Consider the following 27,698-nt stretch of genomic DNA (forward strand, 5'->3'; position numbering starts at 1 on the left):
TCAGTGGTATGCTGTGTCCATTTAATGAACAGCTTTCCTACAGGTGAACGTCTTGAATACCATCATACTGTACATACTAACTCATAGTTGGAAAGCAAACTTACAAGGTAAACTAATACAAGTCCTGTCCTAAATGACCAAAGTATGGGAGGGTGGTTAATGAATCCTTTATTGTGTTATTTACTATCGTATCTTACTTTAGATATCATGAGCAAGTCCTAGGTTGCAAAGCTACCGCTAATTCACCAAAGTTACCGGAATTTTCAGTAATTTTGGTAATTAAAATGTAATCTTTGGTAACTTTGGTCATTTACTCGAATAACTTAAAAAATATATATTCATATATGTATACATTTTTTTATATCTGTGTCCATATTGTCCATGAGTTTCTAGTGTATAGACCATATCGTTCAAGAGAAAATAGCCTAATTAATGAAAAAAAAGCATCTAATCAAGAATGGCATTATTTTCATTTAACTCTGCAACTCTTACAACTATTGACTTTTTGCACAACTGCCACAAGTTTGGCGCCAAAACAGTTACAACAAAGACATAAAAGTGTGTAAAAAAATATAACGGTGTTTTATGCTGAAACCCTCATATTAAACACCAATGGTATTCACTAAGTTGATGGTTTATATTTGGATAATATTTTACAGGTTTTTCATTCAATTTCTTATTTTAAAATCTTATGTGATTATTTTATACATTTTACATGTGATAAGGCCACATAAAGGGCCATATATAATTATAGACACCTGTGATAAACTGAAGTACCCAAAATGACCTGTAGATGTCATGTGATAAAATACAAAAAGAAAGCTACCAAAATCGTGGTAGTTTACTGGTAAACTTTGAAAGTTTCCAGTATTATACAGTACTGTGCAAAAGTTTTAGGCAGGTGTGAAAAAATGCTGTAAAGTAAGAACGCTTTCAAAAATAGACATGTTAATAGATTATATTTATCAATTAACAAAATGCAAAGTGAGTGAACAGAAGAAAAATCTACATCAAATCAATATTTGGTGTGACCACCCTTTGCCTTCAAAACAGCATCAATTCTTCTAGGTACACTTGTACACAGTTTGAAGGAGCTCAGCAGGTAGGTTGGCCCAAACATCTTGGAGAATTAACTACAGTTCTTCTGTGGACTTAGGCAGCCTCAGGTGATTCTCTCTTCATGTAATCCCAGACAGACTCGATGATGTTGAGATCATGGCTCTGTGGAGGCCATACCATCACTTCCAGGACTCCTTGTTCTTCTTTACGCTGAAGATAGTTCTTAATGACTTTTGCAGTATGTTTGGGGTCGTTGTCATGCTGCAGAATACATTTGGAGCCAATCAGATGCCTCCCTGATGGTAATGCATAATGGATAAGTATCTGCATGTACTTCTCAGCATTGAGGAGACCATTCATTCTGACCAAATCCCCAACTCCATTTGCAGACATGCAGCCCCAAACTTGCAAGGAACCTCCACCATGCTTCACTGTTGCCTGCAGACACTCATTCATGAACCGCTCTCAGCCCTTCAGTGAACAAACAGCCTTCTGCTACAGCCAAATATTTCACATCAGTCCAGAGCACCTGCTGCCATTTTTCTGTTCCCCAGTTCCTGTGTTTTTATGCATGGTTGAGTCGCTTGGCCTTGTTTCCACGTCGGAGGTATGGCTTTTTGGCCGCAAGTCTTCCATGAAGGCCACTTCTGAGCAGACTTCTCCAGACAGTAGATGTGTGTACCAGTGTCCCTCTGTTTTCTGCCAATTCTGAGCTGATGGCACTGCTGGACATCTTCCGATTGCGAAGGGAAGTAAGCATGATGTGTCTTTCATCTGCTGCAGTAAGTTTCCTTGGCCGACCACTGCGTCAACGGTCCTCAACGTTGTCCGTTTCTTTGTGCTTCTTCAAAAGAGCTTGGGCAGCACATCTGGAAACCCCTGTCTGCCTTGACATTTCTGCCTGGGAGAGACCTTGCTGATGCAGTATAATTACCTTGTGTCTTGTTGCTGTGCTCAGTCTTGCCATGGTGTATGACTTTTGACAGTAAACTGTCTTCAGCAACCTCACCTTGTTAGCTTACCTGCCTAAAACCTTTTCACAGTACTGTACCCTCCCTTTGCAACCCTAAGCGAACCACATTACTTTTCAAGAATCCTGAGGCGCTCATTTTGTTTACGTACAGTCCCATGGAGATTCTGATAAAATCTTGTAGAATGTCCATTTGACACCCTAGAGTTGTTCACCTACTTTGAAGAACAGACAAGCATTAGAAAATGAACACACACAATATACTCTGCATGAGAGGAGAAACAAAAGTTTACCACATCATAATACATAGTAATAATAAATACATCTATCTGAAAGATTAAGACACCATTGGGCAGCCCAAGGCAGAGAGAGAGAGAGGGAGCAGGCAGAGAGAGAGAGAAAGAGAAACTGACAGGAAGTCCTTACATGGGTGTTACGGCCTCACCATCTCACCACCTGGCTGCTGTAGTCCTCTGTGGTGGCTACACCTCCCACCTCCTCCCCTTCCTTCACCTCTATCTCCCTCTCCTCCTTCTCCCTCCTGGCTTTGGAGATAGGGGCTCTGTGCTGGTGAAGCCGCTGCCTCTCCTCCTGCCTCTCCTGCCTCTCCTCCTGCCTCTCCTGCCTCCTCCTCAGCCTTTGCTCCCGGTGCTGTGTCTGGTGGCTGTACTGGTACCTCCGGAGGAACAGCTCCTTGGCGTACTCGTACAGCTCCACGTCCAGGGCGTTGAGCCCCTCGATGCGCCGCCGCAGAGCCCCCTCCCCCACCCCCACGCTGGCCGCGCGCGTGCTGTTGATCTGCGTGAAAGCCTGGATGAAGCGTAGGCCGAACGTCCGCTCAAACAGGTACTGTGTCTTGCGCTGGAACTCGGTCAGGCCGTAGAAGGCCATGTTGCGGAGGTTGTTCTTGGCACTGGCTAGTAGGACGCGGCCGCGCTCCCGTTCGGCGCCGGCGGTGAAGGTGGAGACGTTGTAGCAGCCCACCAGGCTGAGGTCGGCCAGCATGCGGACCTGCCGGTTGTTGGCCAGGTTGGAAGGGCAGTCCATGAAGTTGGTCAGCGTGACCCCGGTCCAGTCGTCGCCACTGTAGCAGGCGGGAAGTTCGTCCTGGGTGGGAGAGCGGCCGTCACACATGTGCAGGGCTGTCTTCCAGGTGGCGCCGCGCTGCACGTGCTTCCACTCACTCAGGTAGCGGGAGACAGGGTCCCTCAGCATGGTGATGTAGTAGAAGTTTCTGCAGCAGCAAAGACAGAAAGAGACATTAGTTTCAATACTTGCTTCCTTTCCATGCCTCCTTTCCTTATCTTATTTCCTCCGTGCTCTCCAATCTGTAATGACATAACTGGGAAGTGGGAGAAGTGGGAGAGTTAGAGAGAGTGAGACTGGCACACGTCTTTCACTTTCCCTCCCTCTATCTAACACTCACTGATGAGCTAGAGGGTGGCAATGAGCTATAATTATTTGACCATGTGAAAGAGAAAAAAAGGTGGAAATGAAAAGAGTGAAGAAAATATAATATTTCTCACATTTAAAAATAGCCAGCATCAGAACTCTAAGGCTCTCTCTAAACAGTGATCCTAATGAGCTGAGAGCACAGTGGGCTATCTCATTTTTAATACTGAATAAGAGATAGTTCTCATCTTATTGCTAGGCCTCCCTAGCTCCTGAATATGCATTCCTCGGTACCTTCCTTTCATTACATAACAAATAGCTACATTTAAGTAGCCTTTTTCATTGCGCTCTACTGTACTTTTTTCGGAAGATTATCAATTTATCGAACATCCAATCCCTAGAGGATTTTTCCTAAATCAAAAAAGGGAATATAGGCTAAAGATGAGAGTGTAGTCAGAGAGATCCCCTTCTATGTATATAGAATCACTTCTTCTAACACAGATCAACCCGCACTGCAGTATTTTCTACATTATCCTGTAGTCAAATAAAGTAAGGGAACCGTTTTGCGCACTGGAAAAAATACCCCCCGCCCCTTGACAGGTAGTGACGGGAGTTTGACAATTGAGATCAAGACTAAAACCTTGCAAGCTGCAGCTACATGGAGTCAGACTGTGTCAAACGTAGAGCGCTGCTTGTTTCCACCTCGAGGTTCCTAACGGCGAGCTGCGAGAGATTTATGAGGAGCGGGTGGGAAAAGAGTAGAGACTGTCAGAGGAGACGAAGCTTCACAAAGCATTCACTTGTACATTCTGAATCAGATGGGAATACTTGATGGAGAAGGAACAGACACTTTATAAGATAGATGCCATAGTCAACACTGAATTGCTTACATTTTTGCCTGAACAGAAACTGAGTTGCTTGAACAGGATTTTCTCAACGGTGAGCAGTGGCGTTGAGTACGTCAGATGTTGTCTCTATACTGATGAACAAATCTTGATTTCTACCAAACCTCTTAGGGGTAATTAAGAAAAGTGAAATGTAGTCTGCACCACTGAAGAGGTAATAACGGCTCTGTGACTGTCATTTAAAGAACCATCTGACCGTTGACCTTTTGGTGCAGGGGACACACACGCCACCCTCAAAGGTAATTAGGAGATTATTGTCAGGTGGCAGACCACCATCGACCAAGATTTTAATGTGTCAGCAGAAATAGATCCTAACAAAGTTTTTTCTCATGACACACACGCTCGCACGCGCACACACACAGACTCACACACGCGCACACACTGACTCACACACACGCACAGACTCACACACGCACACACACACTCCAAGCCGTAATTGATATCCGACCACGGCACAGGCTGTAAATTAATTAAACTGGCAGCTTTGATACACTGAGAGTGTGGGGAGAGATGGACACACTCCCAGAGCTGTACAGAGAGATGGACACACTCCCAGAGCTGTACAGAGAGATGGACACACACTCCCAGAGCTGTACAGAGAGATGGACACACTCCCAGAGCTGTACAGAGAGATGGACACACTCCCAGAGCTGTACAGAGAGATGGACACACTCCCAGAGATGTACAGAGAGATGGACACACTCCCACAGCTGTACAGAGAGATGGACACACACTCCCAGAGCTGTACAGAGAGATGGACACACTCCCAGAGCTGTACAGAGAGATGGACACACTCCCACAGCTGTACAGAGAGATGGACACACACTCCCAGAGCTGTACAGAGAGATGGACACACGCTCCCAGAGCTGTACAGAGAGATGGACACACACTCCCAGAGCTGTACAGAGAGATGGACACACACTCCCAGAGCTGTACAGAGAGATGGACACACACTCCCAGAGCTGTACAGAGAGATGGACACACACTCCCAGAGCTGTACAGAGAGATGGACACACTCCCAGAGCTGTACAGAGAGATGGACACACACTCCCAGAGCTGTACAGAGAGATGGACACACACTCCCAGAGCTGTACAGAGAGATGGACAGACACTCCCACAGCTGTACAGAGAGATGGACACACACTCCCACAGCTGTACAGAGAGATGGACACACACTCCCACAGCTGTACAGAGAGATGGACACACCCCAGAGCTGGACACACACTCCCAGAGCTGTACAGAGAGATGGACACACACACTTCCACAGCTGTACAGAGAGATGGATACACTTCCACAGCTGCTGCCTACACAGTGTTTCTGGGAAGAGGGCCTTTTAGACCTCCAGGAAATGCAGATGAGCTTCATGATTTGCATAAATTCACTGAAAACCCACAGTTCTATTAAGAGTATTTCACTTTTCATATTACTACATTTTGACCAGCTAATAGCCAAACCACTGTTCAAGCAACATTATGGACTAAATGTTCAAATCCTGTAGGATTATTTTGCTGTGACAATACTATTTATTTAACGAGGCAAGTCAGTTAAGAACAAATACTTATTTACAATGACAGCCTAGGAACAGTGGGTTAACTGCCTTGTTCAGGGGCAGAACGACAGCGTTTTAACTTGTCAGCTCGGGGATTCGATCTAGCAACCTTCTGGTTACTGGCCCAACACTCTAACCACTAGGCTACCTGGTTACTGGTTCTATTAAGATCCTACATCTGGGCCACTAACCACAGGACAGGCCCATCAATACGTCTCCACACAATCCAGACATTCTAGCTCCATCCTTCTATTCTTTCATAGTGACCTATTGACATGAATGGGCGAATGTCGAAGCGCTCCGATTACTCATCTGTATGAGTGTGTGTGTGTGTGTGTGTGTGTGTGTGTGTGTGTGTGTGTGTGTGTGTGTGTGTGTGTGTGTGTGTGTGTGTGTGTGTGTGTGTGTGTGTGTTCGAGGGACAGAGTGGTTGGGAAGGTCAGGGCATCAATCAACAGTTAATAGAGTCCGTCATCAGACAATCGAGTGTTCAGCTTTATCTTACTGTGCAAAACAACAGTGCACGCACACTTTGTTTCAACATGCACACGTTTGGCATGTAATTGTCTTGGGCGAAGATCATATTCTGTAACAGGATGGATGTTGACTTACAGACTGGCTACACTCCATGCATTTACATATATACTGAACCAAAATATAAACGCAACATGTAAAGTGTTGGTCCCATGTTTCATGAGCTGAAATCAAAGATCTCAGACATTTTCCATTCGCACAAAAAGCTTATTTCTCTCACATTGTGTGCACAAATATGTTTACATCCCGGTTAGTAAGCATTTCTCCTTTGCCAAGATAATCCATCCACTTGACAGGTGTGGCATATCATGAAGCTGATTAAACAACATGATCATTACACAGGTGCACCTTGTGCTGGGGACAATAAAAGGCCACTCTAAAATGTGCAGTTTTGTCACACAACACAATGCCACAGATGTCTCAAGTTTTGCGGGAGTGTGCAATTGGCATGCTGACTGCAGGAATGTCCACCAGAGCTGTTGCCAGAGAATTTAATGTTCATTTCTCTACCAAAAGCCACCTCCAATGTCGTTTTAGAGAATTTGGCAGTACATCCAACCGGCCTCACAACCGCAGACCACGTGTAACCACACCAGCCCAGGACCTCCACATCCGGCTTCTTCACCTGTGGGATCATCTGAGACCAGCCCCCCGGACAGCTGATAAAACAAAGCCCTTCTGATTGGCTGGGCCTGGCTCCCCAGTGGGTGGTCATGTGAAATCCACAGATTAGGGCCTAATGAATTTATTTCAATTGACTGATTTCCTTATATGAACTGTAACTCAGTTAAATTGTTTAAATTGTTGCATGTTGCGTTTATATTTTTGTTCATTATACTTGTTTCATTTGTACAGCACAGAAAGAACTCGTCACTTGAAGCTGACCAGAGCCTGAGGGCTTGTTTTACCATGTTAGTGCCAGTCATCTTTAAAATGGGATGAAATCTAAATGAAACAAGCTGTGAAACTGTACTCCAAACTATTTAACGCCAAATCGTATATACTCTGTGTGCTTATACAGATATTATGATCCCTTATACATGACACTCGAACAATGCTTAGGGTCCATCATATTTTTCATAATTTCATAATTGATCAAAAAATCTTGTTTTTTTATCACAGAAAATCTGGTGGGTTTATGTCAAATGGTTTTTATATTTTTGTATATAAATGTACATAAAGTGTAATATCGGGATGCAAACTCAAAATGTAATACATTTCAACTCTATATCTGACATGGTACAGGTGTCTTCTTTTTTTGAAGCCCATAACCATGTGTGTATAATTGTAACGCCCTGGCCATAGAGAGGGTTTTTTTGTTCTCTATTTTGGTTAGGCCAGGGTGTTACATGGGTGGGCGTTCTATGTTTATTTTTCTATGTTGGTTTGTTTCTTTGGTTTGGCCGTGTGTGGCTCTCAATCAGGAACAGCTGTAGATCGTTTTTGCTGATTGAGAGTCATACATAGGCAGCCTGTTTTTCCTTTGGGGTTTGTGGGTGATTATTTTCTGTCTAGGTTTTTGTTAATCCTGACGGAACTGTTGGCTGTCGTTTCGGGTTCATGTTTTGTTTGTAGTGTTCATTCGTTGATTAAAATCCGTTATGATGAACACATCCTCCGCTGCACCTTGGTCTCTTTCTGACGACGGCCTTTACAATAATTTTGTTTCAAAGAAGATTTGTTTAAGACTACCAAGAAACACTCTGTGTGGCCCTTATTCAGCCCACTGCAGTAAAAGGTTAAATGCTGCAGATAGATGGACAGATATAGCTTGCCATCCTCAAATCGGTACTTTAACCCTGACCTTAGATCAGCGTCTACACTACAACTCCCTCCCACTGTTTAAACAGCTGTAGCAGGTTGCTTCTCCTCTAATGAATTTCTACTGGGTTTCCATAACGGAATGAGACAGCTCGGATTCTATCAGCGCGACTGGAGGACTGATCCTATCTGAGGACTTCATTGAGAAACAATTCTATTTGCACAGAGCTCAATCAGAGAAGTGCAGGCAAATACATTTGATTGATTCAAATTAGCCCAGCTCCTCTCTGTGTTGCTCTCACAAAATCCCTGTGTAACTTCAATTCAAGTTGTGTTACAACAAGGAATATGAACATGTACTGTAAAAAGCTGAAATAACTTAATATTTATAACCATGAAGTCACTAATATTTATTGAGATAAAATAGCAAACCAAGCAATATAGGGAAAGTAAGTAAATGAGCAACAATGTAATTCACTACTACATAATCATTTTCATTCAGAAGAACACCCCTCCTCATCTTCTGGCATGGTCAATGCAATGGCTGTGTCTAAAATGGCACCCTATTCCATGTAGTGCACTTATTTTGACAAAAGTAGTGGATTGTATAGGAAATAGGATGCTATTTCGGATGCATCTGACCCAGTGGCAGAGAGAGGCCTCTATCCACCCTAATAAGATGAGTGTCTCTCAATCATTCATATCTGACCATTTCAACAGTGCATAGAAACACACTGAGCACTCTGGACAAGCAATCAATACTGCTCTGCCAGGACTCCCAGTGTCTGTCTGATGGATGGTTGAATAAAGATAATTGGTCAAAGATATAAAAAAAAAACCGAAATGGGCAAAATTGGCTTGTGGCATTTAAGACGGCTGGAGTTGTATCCACTGGCCTTCAGTAAGCTATACAGTGTCTGCAGAGTCTGCTGACCTTTTTGACACATTTCTCTGGTTTAGAAATGTCTGAGGGAAACAGAGGGTGTTATGTGTACTCGGACCCATGATAGTCGGGAAGATACTTGGACACAAACTCATATGATAAAAAAATAAGGAAACAGTATGCTGCTATATCAGACAAAGCACTCAATGACTAACTTAAATGAATGGACGGGACACTTAAAACAGGAGCAATAGTTGTTGAAACACCTTGTATTCCCATAGACCTAGAATTCTATTTCTATGTCTATGCCCCTCTTATGGCCTGATCTCCAAGTCTCCTTCATCTGCAGTGCAGACAGCCTCTCATTGATTTCCCGGAGTGTGTGGGGCGAACTTGACGCTATTGCTGTCTCCCCCTTGCCTCCTCTCACATCCCCCTTGCTTGCTTAGGCTTTAAAGGAACTCACGCTGTAGAGGAAATGAGGAACATGGGATCAATATTAGCCAAGACAATTCTCATTCATTACTATTAAGGACACACACTGGCTTGATGGGGTGGAATTGAGTCACTTACTGGAAAATGTCTCAAATCAAATACAATTTTATTTGTCACATGCTTCATAAACAACAGGTGTAGACTAACAGTGAAATGCTTACTTACGGGCCCTTCCCAACAAAGGAGAGAGATGATTTTTTTTTATAATAAAAAAGAACAACAAGAGGAATAAATACACAATGTCGATGCACGGGGTAATTGAGGTAGATATGTACATATAGGTAGGGGTAAAGTGACTAGGCAACAGGATTGATAGTAGCAGCAATAGTGTTAGTTTGGCTTCCCTGTGGCTCAGTTGGTAGAGCATGGTGTTTGCAACGCCAGCATGGTGTGTGCAACGCCAGGGTTGTGGGTTCAATTCCCATGGGGGGCCAGTACAAAAAAATGTATGAAATGTATGCTTTCACTACTGTAAGTCACTCTGGATAAGAGCATCTGCTAAATGACTAAAATGTAGTTAAAAAAAGGTCAATGCAGATAGTGCAGGTAACTATTTAGCGGTCTTATGGCTTGGGGTTAGAAGCTATTCAGGGTCCTGCTGCTTCCAGACTTCATGCACTGGTACCACTTGCTGTGCGGTAGCAGAGAGAACAGTCTATGACTTGGGTGGCTGGAGTCTTTGACAATTTTTCAGGCCTTTCTCTGGCACCACCTGGTATAGAGGTCCTGGATGGCAGGGAGCACTTCCCTCTGTAGTGCCTTGTGGTCGGATGCCAAGCAGTTGCCATACCAAGCGGTGATACAGGCTAGGTCCAGTTAGCCTGGAGCTAGCCTCGAGCTAGGCCCATCTCCTGGCTACCCGAAGAAATCCATCAGATAATTCCTGGGTTTCAGGACCTCTTTTGCCAATTAGATTGGACCCTTTGCTGCCATCACGGAGCCCCGCCGATCCATCACGACTGGTCTACTGACGTAACCGTCCCAGGGCGTTTCTGTCCCGAAGCACGCACCAGTTAGCCTGGAGCTAGTCTCGAGCTAGGCCCATCTCCTGACTTGCCGGAGAAATCCATCAGATAATTCCTGGGCCGAGCTCACTGGATCCTATGATCACTCTGCTACACATGCCTCTCCCTAATGTCAATATGCCTTGTCTATTGCTGTTTTGGTTAGTAATTTCTGTCTATTTCACTGTAGAGCCTCCAGCCCTGCTCAATATGCCTTAGCTAGCCCTTATGTTCCACCCCCCACACATGCGGTGACCACACCTGGTTTAAATGGTGCCTCTAGAAACAAAACCTCTCTCATCATCACTCAATGCCTAGGCTTACCTCCACTGTACTCACATCCTACCATACCCTTGTCTGTACATTATGCCTTGAATCTATTCTTCCGTGCCCAGAAACCTGCTCCTTTTACTCTCTGTTCCGAACGCACTATACGACCAGATCTTTTAGTCTTAAGCCGTACTCTTACCCGACTCCTCTGTTCCTCTGGTGATGTAGAGGTTAACTCAGGCCCTGCAGGCCCTGCAGGCCCCAGCATCACTCCCATTCCCCAGGCGCTCTCATTTGTTGACTTCTGTAACCGTAAAAGCATTGGTTTCATGCATGTTAACATTAGAAGCCTCCTCCCTAAGTTTGTTTAATTCACTGCTTTAGCACACTCCGCCAAAAAGGAATGCCACCAAAAATCCAGAAAATTCCATCCCTAACTATAACATTTTCTGACAAGATAGAACTGCCAAAGGGGGTGGAGTTGCAATCTACTGCAGAGATAGCCTGCAGAGTTCTGTCATACTATTCAGGTCTGTGCCCAAACAATTTGAGCTTCTACTTTTAAAAATCCCCCTTTCCAGAAACACGTCTCTCACTGTTGCCGCTTGTTATAGACCCCCTCAACCACAAGTTGTGCCATGAAAACCATATGTGAATTGATCACCCCCCATCTATCTTCAGAGGTCGTACTGTTAGGTGACACAAACTGGGACATGCTTAACACCCCGGCCGTCCTACAATCTAAGCTAGATGCCCTCAATCTCACACAAATTATCAAGGAACCTACCAGGTACAACCCTAAATCCGTAACCATGGGCACCCTCTTAGATATCATCCCGACCAACTTTCCCTCTAAATACACCTCTGCTGTCTTCAAGCAGGATCTCAGCGATCACTGCCTCATTGCCTGCGTGCGTCATGGGTCTGTGGTCAAACACCATCCTTTATCACTGTCAAACACTCCCTAAAACACTTCAGCGAGGAAGGCCTTTCTAATTGACCTGGCCCAGGTATCCTGGAAGGATATCGACCTCCTCCTGTCAGTAGAGGATGCCTGGTTGCTCTTCAAAAGTGCTTTCCTCTCCATCTTAAATAAGCATGCCCCATTCAAAAATTGTAGAACTAAGAACAGATATAGCCCTTGGTTCTCCCCAGACTTGACGGCCCTTGACCAGCACAAAAACATCCTGTGGCGTTCTGCATTAGCATCGAATAGCCCCCGCGATATGCAACTTTTCAGGGAAGTCAGGAACCAATATACTCAGTCAGTTAGGAAAGCTAAGGCTAGCTTTTTCAAACAGAAATTTGCTTCCTGTAGCACTAATTACAAAAAGTTTTGGGTCACTGTAAAGTCCATGGAGAATAAGATCACCTCCTCCCAGCTGCCCACTGCACTGAGGATAGGAAACACTGTCACCACCGATAAATCTACGATAAACGATCATTTCAATAAGCATTTTTTCATGGCTGGCCATGCTTTCCACCTGGCTACCCCTACGCCGGCCAACATCTCAGCACCCCCTGCAGCAACTTGCCCCCCCCCCCCCCCGGCGCTTCTCCCTCACCCAAATCCAGACAGCTGTTGCAAAATCTGGACCCCTACAAATCAGCTGGGCTAGACAATCTGGACCCTCTCTTTCTAAAACTATCCGCCGAAATTGTTGCGACCCTTATTATTAGCCTGTTCAAAATCGTCTGAGATCCCCAAAGATTGGAAAGCTGCTGCGGTCATTCCCCTCTTCAAAGGGGGAGACACTCTAAACCCAAACTGTTATAGACCTATATCCATCCTGCCCTGCCTTTCTAAAATCTTCGAAAGCCAAGTTAATAAACAGATCACCGACCGTTTCGAATCACACCGTACCTTCTCCACTATGCAATCTGGTTTCTGAGCTGGTCATGGGTGCACCTCAGCCACGCTCAATGTTCTAAACAATATCATAAATCAATAAAAGACAGTACTGTGCAGCCGTCTTCATCGACCTGGCCAAGGCTATCGACTCTGTCAATCACCGCATTCTTATCGGCAGACTCAATAGCCTTGGCTTCTCAAATGACTGCCTCGCCTGGTTCACCAACTACTTCTCAGATAGAGTTCAGTGTGTCGAATCGGAGGGCTGTCTCTATGGGGGTGCCACAGGGTTCAATTCTCGGGCAGACTCTTTTCTCTGTATATATCAACGATGTCGCTCTTGCTGCTGGTAATTCTCTGATCCACCTCTACGCAGACGACACCATTCTGTATATATCTGGCCCTTCCTTGGACACTGTGCTAACAAACCTCCAAACGAGCTTCAACGACATACAACACTCCTTCTGTGGCCTCCAACTGCTTTTAAATGCTAGTATATCTAAGTGCATGCTTTTCAACAGATTGCTGCCCGCACCCTCCCGCCCGACTAGCATCACTACTCTGGACGGTTCTAACCTAGAATATGTGGACAACTACAAATTCCTAGGTGTCTGGTTTGACTGTAAACTCTCCTTCCAGACTCACATTAAGCATCTCCAATCCTATTGTACACATTCCTATTGAATATGTATTCACCTGTATTGTGGATAAGGCTACATGTTGATTTACCCAGTTTTTCTACAATCGGCTTCCTATTTCGCAACAAAGCCTCCTTCACTCGTGCCGCCAAACATACCCTCGTAAAACTGATTATCCTACCGATCCTTGACTTTGGCGATGTCATTAACAAAATAGCCCCCAACACTCTACTCAGCAAACTGGATGTAGTTTATCACAGTGCCATCCATTTTGTCACCAAAGCCCCATATACTACCCACCACTGCGACATGTATGCTCTCGTTGGCTGGCCCTCACTACATATCCGTCGCCAAACCCACTGGCTGCAGGTCATCTATAAGTCTTTGCTAGGTAAAGCTCCGCCTTATCTCAGCTCACTGGTCACCATAGCAACACCCACTCGTAGCACGCGCTCCAGCAGGTATACTGCACTGGTCATCCCCAAAGCCAACACTTCCTTTGGCAGCCTTTCCTTTCAGTTATCTGCTGCCAATGACTGGAACGAATTGCAAAAATCTCTGAAGCTGGAGTCTTATATCTCCCTCTCTAAATTTAAGCTGCTAGGGAGTCCTCAATGTAGGTCTCCATAGCCTTGGACTCCGGAACCGAAAGAGAGTACAGTCGTCCCCGGGGCGGAGTGGTGCCTGGGAAAAGATAATTCTCATAGTCATATGGTTGGTGCGGCGGCAGCGAAGTGGCCCGGGCCTTACTGAATACCTTCCGGAGGTCCTGGTACTCCATGGGAATGGTGGAGAGGTCCGGGGCAACTTCCGAGGCCCCAGGCTTCCGAGGCCCCAGGCTGCACTAACTTCAGGCAATGGGCATGGCAGAACGGGCTCCAGCCCACCCATCATGGCACCGGCAGACCAGCCAATGAGGGGATTGTGTTGCTGGAATCCCAATACCACAGGAATCTGAGGAGACTTAATGAGCAGGAAATTGATCGTCTCGCTGTGGTTCCCTGACACACGAAAGTTGATGGGGGTGGTATTGTGGGTAACCTGGTCTACAGAGTGCCCGTCCAGTGCTCTAACGTCCATGGGAATGGAGAGTGGCTGTACCCCAGAACCTGAGACCATCCTACCCACCTCGTGCCTGGCGACAGCACCCAGCTGGGGAATAGCGAAGGAGGCACAGCGTTCCCAGCCAAACCGGATGTTCGTGCCTGACGCAGTCCGCTCGGCGGTCCTGGAGTGGGCCCACTCCTCCAGGCTTGCCTGCCACCTGGGTTCCCAGCGGACCCTGGCTTATTGTGCGACAATGCTTTTGGTGGCCTACCATGGTTCCTGACGTCTCCGCATTTGTCGCCGCTTGCATGGTCTGTGCACTGAATAAGACTCCTCGGCAAGCTCTGGCTGGTCTACTCCAACCTCTTCCTGTCCCTCACCGTCCCTGGTCCCATATCTCCCTAGACTTTGTCATGGATCTCCCCCCATCTGATGGCAACACCGCCATCCTGACCGTTGTGGATCGGTTTTCCAAAGCCGCATACTTCATTCCTCTCCCAAGCTACCCTCTGCCAAGAAGACGGCCCAGCTCATGGTGCAGCATGTCTTCCGGATCCATAGACTGCATGTTGACATGGTCTCCGACCGGGGTCCTCAATTCTCATCCCGGTTCTGGAAGGCATTCTGCACCCTCATTGGGTCGTCGGCCAGCCTGTCCTCCAGGTTCCACCCCCAGTCCAAAGGCCAGTCGGTGCGAGCCAACCAAGACCTAGAGACTACTCTGCGCTGCCTGGTCTCCGCCAACCCCACCACCTGGAGCCAGCCCACAACACCCTTCCCTGCTCTGCCATGGGCCTATCACCTTTTGAGTGTTCCCTGGGGTATCAGCCCGCTCTTCCCTGAGCAGGAAGAAGAGGTCGGCATACCTTCAGCCCAGATGTTTGTCCGCAGCTGTCGTCGTACCTGGAGGAGAGCCCGGTCGGCCCTTCTCAAAACCACCTCCAGGTATCGACGATAAGCGGATCACCACCGGACCCCGGCTCCAGTACCCTTCGTATACATCCCTTTCATGTGTCCTGAGTTAAACCCATGTCTCACAGCCCTTTGTCTCCTGTTTCCGCCACCAGGTAGGACACCAGGTGGCGCCTCTAGAGGGAGGGGGGGGTACTGTCACACCCTGATCTGTTTCATCTGTCTTTGTGCTTGTCTCATCCCCCTCCAGGTGTTGCCCATCTTCCCCATTATCCCCTATGTATTTATACCTGTGTTCTTTGTTTGTCTGTTGCCAGTTCATTTTGTTTGTGAAACCTACCCGTGTTTGTTCCCCTGCTCCTGCCTGTTTTGACTGTTTTGTCTGCCCTGACCCTGAGACTGCCTGCCGTTCTGTACCTTACTGGATTATTGTCCCCTGCCTGCCCTGACCCTGAGACTGCCTGCTGTTCTGGACCCTTTACCATAAATGATTACCCTCTCTGGATTATTGACCCCTGCCTGCCTTTGACCTGTCGTTTGCCTGCCCCTGTATTAGAAATAAACGTTTGTTTCTTTGACACTGTCTGCATCTGGGTCATACCTGAAACGTGATAGATCAGTACAATAAAATAAGTCCCAAATGGAAGGGAAACCGATTGTTTGTCATCTGTAGCCCCATGAAATCTGCCTCGACAAGCTCAATAACTCAATGCATGTACACACTCCTATTGAATATGTATTCACCTGTATAGTGGATAAGGCTACATGTTGATTTACCCAGTTTTTCAACAGAGATTTAACATTCAAATAAATTATTACCATTATGTAATTAGATTGGATTGGTAAACAAAAAAAATGTCTAATTGATTGTTTAATTGATTCATTAATGTATACATGGCTGTCTCTGAAATATGTTGATGTAATAAAAATGCGCTCAAAAGATGCCCAACAATTTAACAGAGCATTATCTGAGTTGACCTGTCTGGATGAGGTGCCATTCTGTGGCATTGCCTAATATGTCTTATTTTTTGCTGTGGTATCGTTTTGGTATTGTTTTGGTATTGAGTGTCGTGATGGTATTGAGTATTGTGATACTAAATCTGGTATTGAAGCCAAAATGCTGGTATCATAACAACACTAATTCAGTGTTGCTTGCCTCGAAGCGAACATAGAAGGCATTTAGCTCATCTGGTATGCTCACGTCACTGGACAGTTGGTTTACCTTTTTAATCCGTGATAGTTTGTTAAACCTGCCACATCCAACGAGCGTCTTAGTCCTGTATTGACGCTTCGCTTATTTGATGGCTTGTCGGAGGTCGTGGCCGAATTGCTTATAAGCTTCCGGATTAGAGTCCTGCTACTTGAAAGTGGCAGCTCTAGCCTTTAGCTCAGTGCGGATGTTGCTTGTAATCCATGGGTTCTGGTTGGGATATGTACGTACGGTCACTATGGGGACAATGTTGTTGATACACTTATTAATGAAGCCAGTGACCAATGTGATAAGCTCTTCAATGTTATTAGATGAATCCCGGAACATTTTCCAGTCTGTGCTAGCGGAACAGTCCTATAGCTTAGGATCCGCTTCATCGGACCACTTCCGTATTGAGAGCATCACTGGTACTTCATGTTTGAATTTTTGCTTGTAAGCAGGAATCAGGAGGATAGAGTTTTGGTCAGATTTGCCAGAGGGAGAGCGGGGGAGAGCCTTGTATGAGTTTATGTGTGTGGAGTAAAGGTGATGTAGAGTTTTGTTGCATTTGGTTGTACAGGTGATATGCTGGTAAAAATTAAGTAAAACTAATTTCCGTTTCCCTGCATTAAAATCACCAGCCATGAGAAGCACCGCTGTATGTACTGTATGTACATTTTCCTGTTTGCTTATGGCCCTATACAGCTCATTGAGTGCAGTCTTAGTGCCAGCATCAGATTGTGGTGGAAAATAGATATATAAAAATATATATGAAAACTCTTGGTAAATAGTATAGTCTGCAGATTATCATGAGGTATTCTAACACAAACAAAAACTTGAGACTTCCTTAACATTAAAGATCATGCACCAGCTGTTGTTAACAAAGAGACACACTCCTTCCTATTTTGTCTTACCTGAGGCTGCCGACCGGTCTTGACGATGCATGGAAAAACCAGCGAGATGTACAGTGCATTCGGAATGTATTCAGACCCCTTGACTTTTTCCACATTTTGTTACGTTACAGCCTTATTCTAAAATGTATTAAATCGTTTTTTCCCCTCATTAATCTACACACAATACCCCATAACGACAAAGCAAAAACAAGTTCTTAGACATTTTTGCAAATGTATATAAAAAAAATGGAAATATCACATTTAAATATGTATCAGGAAAGGAAAGGGAAAGGGGGATACCTAGCCAGTTGTACAACTGAATGTATTCAACTGAAATGTGTCTTCCGCATTTAACCTCTCTGAATCAGAGAGGTGCGGACCCTTTTACTCAGTACTTTGTTGAAGCACCTTTGGCCGTGATTACAGCCTCGAGTCTTCTCGATTACAGCCTCGAGTCTTATGACGCTACATGCTTGGCACACCTGTATCTGGGGAGTTTCTTCCATTCTTCTCTGCAGATCCTTTCAAGCTCTGTCAGGTTGGATGGGGAGCGTCGCTGCAAAGTTATTTTCAGGTCTCTCCAGAGATGTTCGATTGGGTTCAAGTCCAGCTGGGCTGGGCCACTCAAGGACATTCAGAGACTTGTCCCAACTACTCTCCCAGTCCCTGCCACTGAAAACAATCCCCACAGCATGATGCTGCACCACCATGCTTCACCGAAGGGATGGTGCCAGGTTTCCTCCAGATGTGACGCCTGGCACTCAGGCCAAAGAGTTCAATCTTGGTGTCATCAGTCCAGAGAATCTTGTTTTTCATGGTCTGAGAGTCCTTTTAGATGCCTTTTGTCAAACTCCAAGTGGGCTGTTATGTGCCTTTTACTGAGGAATTTCTTCCGCTTGGCCACTCAACCATAAAGGCCTGATTGGTAGAGTGCTGCAGAGATGATTGTAGAAAAAGTCAAGGGGTCTGAATACTTTCCGAATGTACTGTGTATTATCCATGTCCTTGTTCAGCTACGACTCCGAGAAACATAGAATATTACAGTTCTTCAGTTTGTTCTCTAGTGACTGTACGTTCGCCAACAGAACACAGGGTAGAGGCGGTTTATTTGCTCATCAACATAATCTTGTCAGGATGGTGGCTCTTCTGCCTTTCTAGTGCTGTCACTTCCTCTTTTCGAGTCCCGGGGATTAGCGCCTTGTCTGGAGTAAGCAGCAAGTCCAGAGCTGTAGTATAAATTGTCATCCAAATCGAGGTTAATGGTCGCTGTTCTGTCCAGAAGCTGTTTTCGTTCATAGGAAACTATGGCGAACACGTGATGTACAAAAAGGTTACGATCAGCGTAACAAAACACTCAAAAAGCAGAATTGGTCAGGAGCCCGTAAAATGGCTGCTATCCACTGCAGCGTCATCTCTTAATCTACTGCTGTGTTGACTGTTTTAAGTCTGTGCACTAAGTCCCCCCATAGGACGTTTGGCCAAACTGAGACTACTGTCTGTAATTCCAATCCAATGAGGTGAATAAGTCCATCAGACATTTTCATAAATCACGATTGCCTGACCTGGTACTTGTGTGCTAGCGTTCCTACCCTACCCTTACTTCCGCCATATTGTGTGATACTGGTAGATAAGAGGTTTGAAAGTTGTGGATGTTTCTACTTCACACTGAAGCTAGGGTGTTGATGATTCTTGGGGAGTGTACCACACAGCCAGTGCAAATCCAATTCAAAGGTGTCACTAACACCACTCTGAAGCTACATTCACCCACATAGGCTACACAAGGCGTACCATTTTCTATCATACACTTCATATTCACAATAACCCAATCGGTTGTCCTATTCCCAAACTTAACACCCTCAAACACTCTCCAATACCTCTTTCTGGTGTGTGAATTAGCTTCCCTGCAGGAGACCCAGAGGGTGTGAGTTTGTGACTTCCTGCTCCCCGGCCCCCCTGAAGGTTGTGTCCTTGAACCGTGCAGTGTCATGTTTGTATCAAGCACGTTGTGATTGGTCGAGGTAGCAGGCCAACGGTGTTAGACAAGAAATAGAAAGATAGTGAGAGGTGCGATTTAAAAAATATATATATTATTTAAGTAGGCAAATCAGTTAAGAACAAAAGCTTATCTATAATGACGACCTACCCTAGCCAACGCCAATTGTGCGGCACCCAATCATGGCTGGATGTGATGCAGTCTGGATTTGAACCAGGGACAGCAGCGATACTTCTTGCACTGAGATGCAGTGCCTTAGACCGCAGCGCCACTCGTGCGCCCAAGATGAAGACATATCAGAGCTAACCACTAACTAACTGATCACTAACCGGCAATTAACCATTCACCATAAACCATTAACCAACCACTGGTAATGTTACTATACTTAGTGGCAGATTTATTCAATACTTACTGTAGGGGCCTGAAAGATGGTCAAAACAGGGAACTGAACATAACATTTAAAATCACATCGACTAAACATTTCTTTCCGAGTATTAGAATATCAGTATGGGAGTTATATTAGTGTGGGAAACGATCAGATGGGAGTTGGATCATCAGTGTGTCCATTGAGCCAGAGCCATGTGGAGCTGTGTGACTACTGCCAACAGCCAGACTGTAGGAGATATCCTCCCTAGTCTGGTCTAGAGATCTACTTAATGAACCATCACTGAGAGAGAGAGAGAGAGAGAGAGAGAGAGAGAGAGAGAGAGAGAGAGAGAGAGAGAGAGAGAGAGTCAGAGAGGAAATTACAACATTTTTAGAATAATGATTTTGATTTGATTTGAGAAGAAGAGGTAGAGAGGGACAGGGAAGGACAGAGAGGGACAGGGAGGGACAGAGAGGGACAGAGAGGGTCAGAGACACAACGACACAACAAAGAGCTGGAGCTCTGCATTATAAACCCTCGCTGCACCACAGGGTCTAAGAAAAAAACAAACAGAGGGTGAGAGGGAGAAGTGACAAAAAAGAGGCAGAGAATGATACGGTAAGATAAAAAGAGCATAGATACTACATATACAAAGCCCCTTCTTAGAGACTGCAGGGAGGACAACTCCACAGGAGTTGAAAGACCTGCGAGAGCTGTCTGTAGAGTAAGGTCAGATCCTCGAAATAGATTGAAACTCATTCCAGTTCTATTGGTCAGACTGACCTCTTGTCCATTCACACTCCCAGCACTGTCCCCGGCCCGTACAGCCAAGTGTGGGAGTGAACAGATCCATTCATTCTAGCGTGAGATTGATTTTGTTAAATGACTGATTGCTGCTCAAGCCAGTTTCAGGATTGGAAGGTGTTGTTGGGGTAATTAACTTGTAATGACAAGAGCCCAGAGATCATCATGGTCAGGTAAATGCATTCTTAAGTCCTCACTGAGAATGTTTTATACAGAGCATCAAGTAACGTCAGAGCTCACACTAGGCAGAATGGGACTGGTAGTGTATCTCTCTCAGTGGCTGAGTCCCAAATGTCATCCTATTCCCTAAAGGTCACTAGTTTTAACCAGGGCCCTGGTCAAAAGTAGTGCACTATATAGGGATTAGAGTTACATTTGGGACAGAACCACTGTTTCTCTTCCTGAATGTATATGACTGTCACCATGTATTAGGGACCAATCAGATCACTTCTGCACTCTCTCCTGTTCGACGGCGTCTGTTCGACGGCGTCTGTTCGACGGCGTCTGTTCGACGGCGTGTATAGTCTCTCTCCACAGATGAAGCGCGAATGCTGATGCAACACTCATTTAAAGCAGGGAAAGATGCTACGTGCTAGCCAAGCATGAACAGCTGTGTGTGAAATCCTATTTTCCTTTAGAGATGCTGTGATAACTTAACACCACTCGTTTGGCTGATGCTGTTGGATTAAATAGTCGTGCATATTAATTGAGCAATTAGTTGACGTGACTGAACAGATCACTTCCTCTACTGGAATTCTCTGCCAGTTGTTACATGAGGTGATAATAGAATACCTTCCTACAGTGCTCGCACGCGCACACACACACAGTCACATACCCACACACACCCACGTGCCAACACACACACACACAAATGCTCACACACTTACTGCACATCCACAGTACAACGTGCAGTCCATTACAAGCCCACGGGAGAATAGGCAGAGAAGGTATGTTACTCGATACGGCACAGATCCATTTCAGATTGAGTAGACAGAGAGAGAGAGAGAGAGAGAGAGAGAGAGAGAGAGAGAGAGAGAGAGAGAGAGAGACAAAGAGAGAGAGAGAGAGAGAGAGAGAGAGAGAGAGAGAGAGAGAGAGAGAGAGAGAGAGAGAGAGAGAGAGAGAGAGAGAGAGGGCTAACTGTGGTTCTCTGATGGTCTCAGATCTGGGATGCTATTTCGGGAGCTACAGAAAAGCCCTAGGGATACTGGTGTAGAGACAGTGGAATAAAATGAGAGATTTACTGGGTAGATCTTAGGTAGTACGTGTGTGTGTGAGAGAGAGAGAGATAAACTTTTGTTTATCCATTTCACTTGCATTGACAATGTAAACATATGTTTCCCATGCCAATAAAGCCCATTGAATTGAATTGAGAGATAGAGAGAGCGAGAGAGCGAGAGAGAGGGGGGAGAGGGAGAAGGAGGGCGAGGGTGAGAGGGCAGGGGAGAGGGACGGTGGGGGGGGGGGGAGACACCAAAGAATAATGGACTCTCCAGTGAATTACTTGGACCACAATGTATTTCAGCCTTCACTTTCCCCCCAGCACAGAGCAGAGCATATTTCTCGATTGACAGAAACCTGCTTTTGTTGCAAAGACTTGGACATTTCCTAAAGATAAACTATACAAGTCAGGAGCACAGCAGCCTGTCAGGATTGTAGTTAGCATGTCACCTTTCTCTTTATCACAGTTATCAGAAAGACCATGCACTGCTTATGGAACTACATACAGTAATACATGGAACCACAGCACTGGCCTACAGACACAGATGGCCAAACAGGTAATAATACAATCACATGTCACTCATGAGCATGTCCTGATTGTTTCTCAGAAAAGAACTTGGTATGGAGACATGAAAACAGTCAAGTTATGTCACTATTTCAAATGACCTTATATTAGAGAAATTCAGAGTCAAACAAAAAAAACACACACACACACACACACACACACACACACACACACACACACACACACACACACACAGCTGTTACTGTAATACCACTCACCCAGAATCTCTGTCGTGAAACCTGTGTACACAAAACACTTCTTGATAAGACAGAAAAAGAGAGGGGAAAGGGACAAGTAGAAACAGGCTTGTATCCGGGGTTTTGGGACGTGCTATACATACGCGTGAAGAACGATAAGTTTGTGAATAAATCGGGATCTGCTCCTTAATCTGCCTCCAGATGATAAAACGATGTAATCTCTATCTCCCGTAAAGGAGTGTGGAGATTACTACTATCCTCTGACTACCTCTGCACAATGCATGATATTACGTTAGTATGGAACACGTTAAGTTCTGATTAGGGACTGATACGCTTTTGGAATATGATCCAAACCCACGACACATTTGGATTTTTGAGAGACTTCCCAGGCAATTGCTGGGAGAAAGTGTTGCTGACACAATACTTTATTAAGGCATATGATCAATTGACCAGCTTCTATGGAAAATAATAATTGAATGGACCTTTTATCTACTTCAGGGTTTCCCAAACTCGGTCCTGGGGCCTTCCATGGGTGCAGGTTTTGGTTTTTGCTCTAGCACTACACAGCTGATTCAAATAACCAACTCTTCATCAAGCTTTGATTCTTTGAATCAGCTGTGTCGTGCTGGAGCAAAACCCCAAACGTACACCCCTGGGAGGCCCCAGGACTGAGTTTGGGAAGCCCTGGTCTAGTTAATTCCAGGTCTATAGAAACTACACAGAGGGAACACACTAATGACAGAATTACCTTATACCAACTTGGCTAATTAAGGTCAGAAATCATACCTCTCTCTCTCTCTCTTGCCTTCTGCGAAGAAAAAAACAGGTAAATGAGTGTCAGGACCGGGATGCTGTGCCTAATGATGTGTGAAGAGCATGCTCCGAGCTCTGTGTGCATGTGTGTGCGTGTGGCTGACCTACACAGAGTGTCTGGAACACACACATACCTCGGAGTGTGAGACATCTGCTGTACATGAATACACCTGGGGCTACACCTCCACTGATAATCACCTTCTGATCATATATTATCCGTTTTGTTTCGTTTTATTGACTTATTCTTATTCATTTTCGTCCTATCTGATGTGACTTCCTTGTTATATGTGTTTGTGAAATGGGTTGTGACAGAGTCATGTGAAATTCACTGTAAATACAGTTAGAATTTCAATCCACCCTCTGAACTAACTGGGAGAGGAGCTTACATAAAACAGCCTTCTCTTCAGATGGGAATCTTGAGCTGAGGGATTTAACGGATGAGAAATTGACTTAAGTGCAGGACAAGATTAATGTCAGAAATTTGCCACCAGATGGGTTTTTTTCTCATTTTCTCATGGTCTGCTTTGGGTCCCAGTGCCAGTGAAACATGGAGGAGGAAGACAACGCTGAATCATCAGTGTACTGGATTTTGTGCACAAAACCCATATTATTAGACTACTAGGCTGCTGTGGGTCCTGGGTAGGATGTGTTTATCTCTCCTCCTATAAAACAAAGCAAAATGATAATAATATATTTGTCTATTCTAGTAGTGGTGTCTCTTTATGGAAGAAACACATTAGCCAATGTTCACAGGCTCTGAGTAAAAGCCGTGTCCGTCAGTCTCAGGGTTTGACTCATTTTCAATTAATTGAAGAAAAAAAAACTGTCAAAGATAATGGCCAGTTTTCCAGTTCATAGCCGGTGGTTCAATGCAATTTGAATTTGATTGTTCTGAGATGGAATTGACCCCAGAACAGGTAATTATGTTATCTTTCTACTTGGGTGAGACAGTGAGGTTTGCCTCCTCTCTCTCTCGCTCTCTCTCTCTTTCCTTCCTACCGTCGCAGCTGACCATGCAAGAGCAGACGTGACAAATGAAGCAGATTCTAAGGCTGGAGCAGTGTGTTTCTGCTGTGAGGAGCACGCCATGCTGGACTCTGTGGCACGGTGCTCTTATTAGTAATTGTCAGTAACCTCACATGACTCACTGATGGGGTTGGTCAAGTGAAGGTAAATGATGTGGAAAGTAGGACGGAAGTCAAGAAGGGTGGGAGGGAGGGAGGGAGGGAGGGAGGGAGGGAGGGAGGGAGGGAGGGAGGGAGGGAGGGAGGGAGGGAGGGAGGGAGGGAGGGATGGATGGATGGATGGATGGATGGATGGATGGATGGATGGATGGATGGATGGATGGATGGATGGATGGATGGATGGATGGATGGATGGATGGATGGATGGATGGATAGATGGATGGATGGATGGATGAATGGATGGATGGATGGATGGATGGATGGATGGATGGATGGATGGATGGATGGATGGATGGATGGATGGATGGATGGATGGATGGATGGATGGATTTTAGCATTAGGGCAGAGCCTAATCCTGATCATGTTGGTTAGGAAAAGGAGATACATCCACATTCACCCACGATGGGCGTTCCAATGAAAGTAGTCTGATGTGACAGGATCTGCTGGGATAGATGTGACCTTTCATGCGTTAGCCTGACTGAAGCGCCCCATGCTCTGGAGCTGCATGGGGACTGCCTGGAAATGCCAACGCTGTCAGAGCCCTGGCACCAGCCCTGACACAGCCTCGACCAGGGCAGACCAGATGATGGGGTGTCTGTGAGTTGACCCGAGGGCAACAATAGACAGATGGCAGCTCTCTCTCCACTAAAGACCATCATGTCCCCATAGATGCTCCATGCTAGTCTATAGGCACGGAGACTGTCAGAGTGACAACCTCTCAATTTCCAATGTCAAGGCCCAGTGCAGTCAAAAACATGTTTTTCATGTGTTTTAAATATTTCCCCACTATGAGGTTGGAATAATACTGTAAAATTGTGAAAATGATGATAGTGCCCTTCATAGTAAGAGCTGTTTGAAAAGGCCGCCTGAAATTTCAGTCTGTTTTGGTGGGATGGAATTTTGGCTTGCCTAGACCAATAAGAAAGAAAGTTCCAAAGTTTTCCCCTCCCCACTCAGACGACGCCCAGACAGTCTTAGTAAATATCTTTGTTGAGAAATTGCTCTTTGCTAACAAGCTATTTTTGTTTATATTTTACCGTTGAAACATTTTCTCAACTGAAAGGTAATTAATTGCTACCCAGAAATGATTTGATATTGAGATTAAAATGACTGCATTGGAACTTTAATAAACCAGCGCCATGGTTTTGGTCTGACCGTTTGATCTGTTTCATTTCCATGCTTATTCTTCTTATACAAGCAGATCATATTTCTGTAATACTTAAGTGCATTGTTACCAGATTTACTGTTTCAAGTTTTACTATCTCAGTCTTTATGGTCTTTTATAACACCCTCATAATCATTGATTATCTTTGAACTCTTGATACCAATAAAAACCATGGGGATAATCTACAGTACTCTACTTGTATTATCCCTATGGTTACAGTACATCCGAAAGCTAAGAAGTATGGGATCAGGACCAACAAGAGGACAAATGCACCAACAAAAATACAAGAAGATTAAATTATTGTAATGTCAAGCAGAACCCAAAAGTAAAAACGGAACACTTTTTTTTTTTTACTAGAAGTGTTTCAGCCCTTCTTTCCCAGAATGGAATAACCCTTACATAGATGCAGTTTATAATGTGTTTATAACCATTTATAAAGGTGTCATGTGCAGTAGCCCTCTGTGAGGATAACTACTTCCTGTTAAAGCCTTCAGAAAAGTGCAAATTCATTTTCAACAGGAACATGAGTGCAAGGGGGGAAATTGTTCACATCTTTAGTCAAGCTCCTTGTCTTCTGTGCTTTCAAGCTTTTAGCACGCTCTATTCAAAAGAGAGGCTAATCATTGTATTTTAATACAAACCATAACGATTTTAATGAGTGTTCATGCTGAGTTGGAACAAAAGCCTGCCCACTGCAGCCCCTGAGAGCCAGGGTTGTCCACCCTGTGCATGTTATTGTTCCTGTTATAGAAATGTAGTATAGGCTACATTATTCTTTCAAACCTATCTGATCACTGTCAATGTACACTTGCATCTCACACTGTTTCTCCTGGCCACAAACAGTTCAGGGTCTACTGATTAGGTACAGGAACCTGAATTGGGACCCCTTACCGTCCGTTCCTCTGAGCATCCTTCTTGTCTTTCTTGTTCATCACTGCAGGCACGCAGTTTGTGAGCTCGGTCCAGTCCGCATGCAGACCACAACTCCAGCCAGTAGAGAACCTGGAGAAAAGCCAGGACTCCGCTTTGCCCGGGCGGTAACAGGTACATTTCTTCTGTCCGGGCATACAATCACAGGGCTGTTCGAGGTGAATGTTTCGGACAAGGTGTCGTCCGAAAGTAGTCCCGCCGGTCTTCTGGATGTGGAGGAACACTATAACGTCATCTCCTTTGATGTTGAAATCCACGTGTCGCTCAAGGTCTCGGTCAGTAAAATTGAATTTGGACAGAATTTTTGAGGAACCCTCCTCGTCCAGCCCATCTTGGTACGCGTAAATGTCGTCCCCCGAGTGATATTGCCGGAACATTCCACTCAACTTGTCCCCAGTTAGAAAGCGACAAGAGTTATTGCCGGCTGGACAAATGTACTGATAGCCTATCATCAAGAAGACCACGGCCAGTATCGGAATCAAAATTAGTTTGTTGGATTTATCCTCCATTGTGCGTGGTGAAATAGTCATGCCATTGATAAAAGCGGTAACATAAAGTCTCCAGCCAAACCAAACGCTCTAACTCCTCGTGCACCCTGCTTCATCGTAGTCTAGATGGTGTTGTCAAACTTGATGTCTCCTTTGGGGCGATGCACATCTCTCTAGACAGGCAGCCTATTTATTTCCAGCAGCAAAATGTAATAATAAACCGTTCCCAACGCTGTGCCAATGTATCGTCTTCTATTGTCAGAAGCAAGGGAGACATTTGTGAAATTTGAAAAGGAGACATAGCCTATCCGGGGTAGTCTATCTCACGAGCGCGCAGCCGATTCAGCATCTTCTTCTACAACGGCTCTGACCGGAGGCGGCGAGTGCAAGCTCTCATAAGTGTATCACGCTGTCATTAGTAGCATAACCACCAGGCGCACACGCACTACCCATGCATCTCTCTATAGCCTACCAGTCCACTGTTCATTTGAAACCTTTGCGTCACCGCGACAATGTTTTTAAATAATAATTTTGTGTCGCTTAAGGCCGGCTCTTCAAGTCAGCATCTCAACAACAATTGTTCTTCTGTGCGTAGGGCAAGAAATTGAAAGCGGAGGA

General features: G+C 45.1%; 1 protein-coding gene across 1 annotated transcript; it reads right to left on the bottom strand.

The window, feature by feature from the left end:
• LOC106575311 (heparan-sulfate 6-O-sulfotransferase 3-B) lies at window positions 1–27,682 on the bottom strand. The gene is made up of 2 exons (XM_014151768.2): window positions 26,554–27,682; window positions 1–3,263 (listed from the first exon to the last, which is right to left on the bottom strand). Exons 1-2 carry the CDS (start codon window positions 27,120–27,122, stop codon window positions 2,471–2,473), a joined length of 1,362 nt encoding a protein of 453 aa, XP_014007243.1. The 5' UTR covers window positions 27,123–27,682; the 3' UTR covers window positions 1–2,470.
• Window positions 27,683–27,698: the final 16 nt, after the last annotated feature.

The sequence above is a fragment of the Salmo salar genome, chromosome ssa17 (genome assembly GCF_905237065.1).
Source record: "Salmo salar chromosome ssa17, Ssal_v3.1, whole genome shotgun sequence".
Lineage (NCBI taxonomy): Eukaryota > Metazoa > Chordata > Actinopteri > Salmoniformes > Salmonidae > Salmo > Salmo salar.

What these genes read in the sequence shown, in the direction of transcription:
- LOC106575311 (XM_014151768.2), bottom strand. Translation starts at nt 27,122, where the DNA reads ATGACTATTTCACCACGCACAATGGAGGATAAATCCAACAAACTAATT. An exon ending in GATGCTCAGAGGAACGGACG is followed by an intron (nt 3,264 to 26,553) that starts GTAAGGGGTCCC and finishes TTGCTGCTGCAG; the next exon opens with AAACTTCTACTACATCACCA.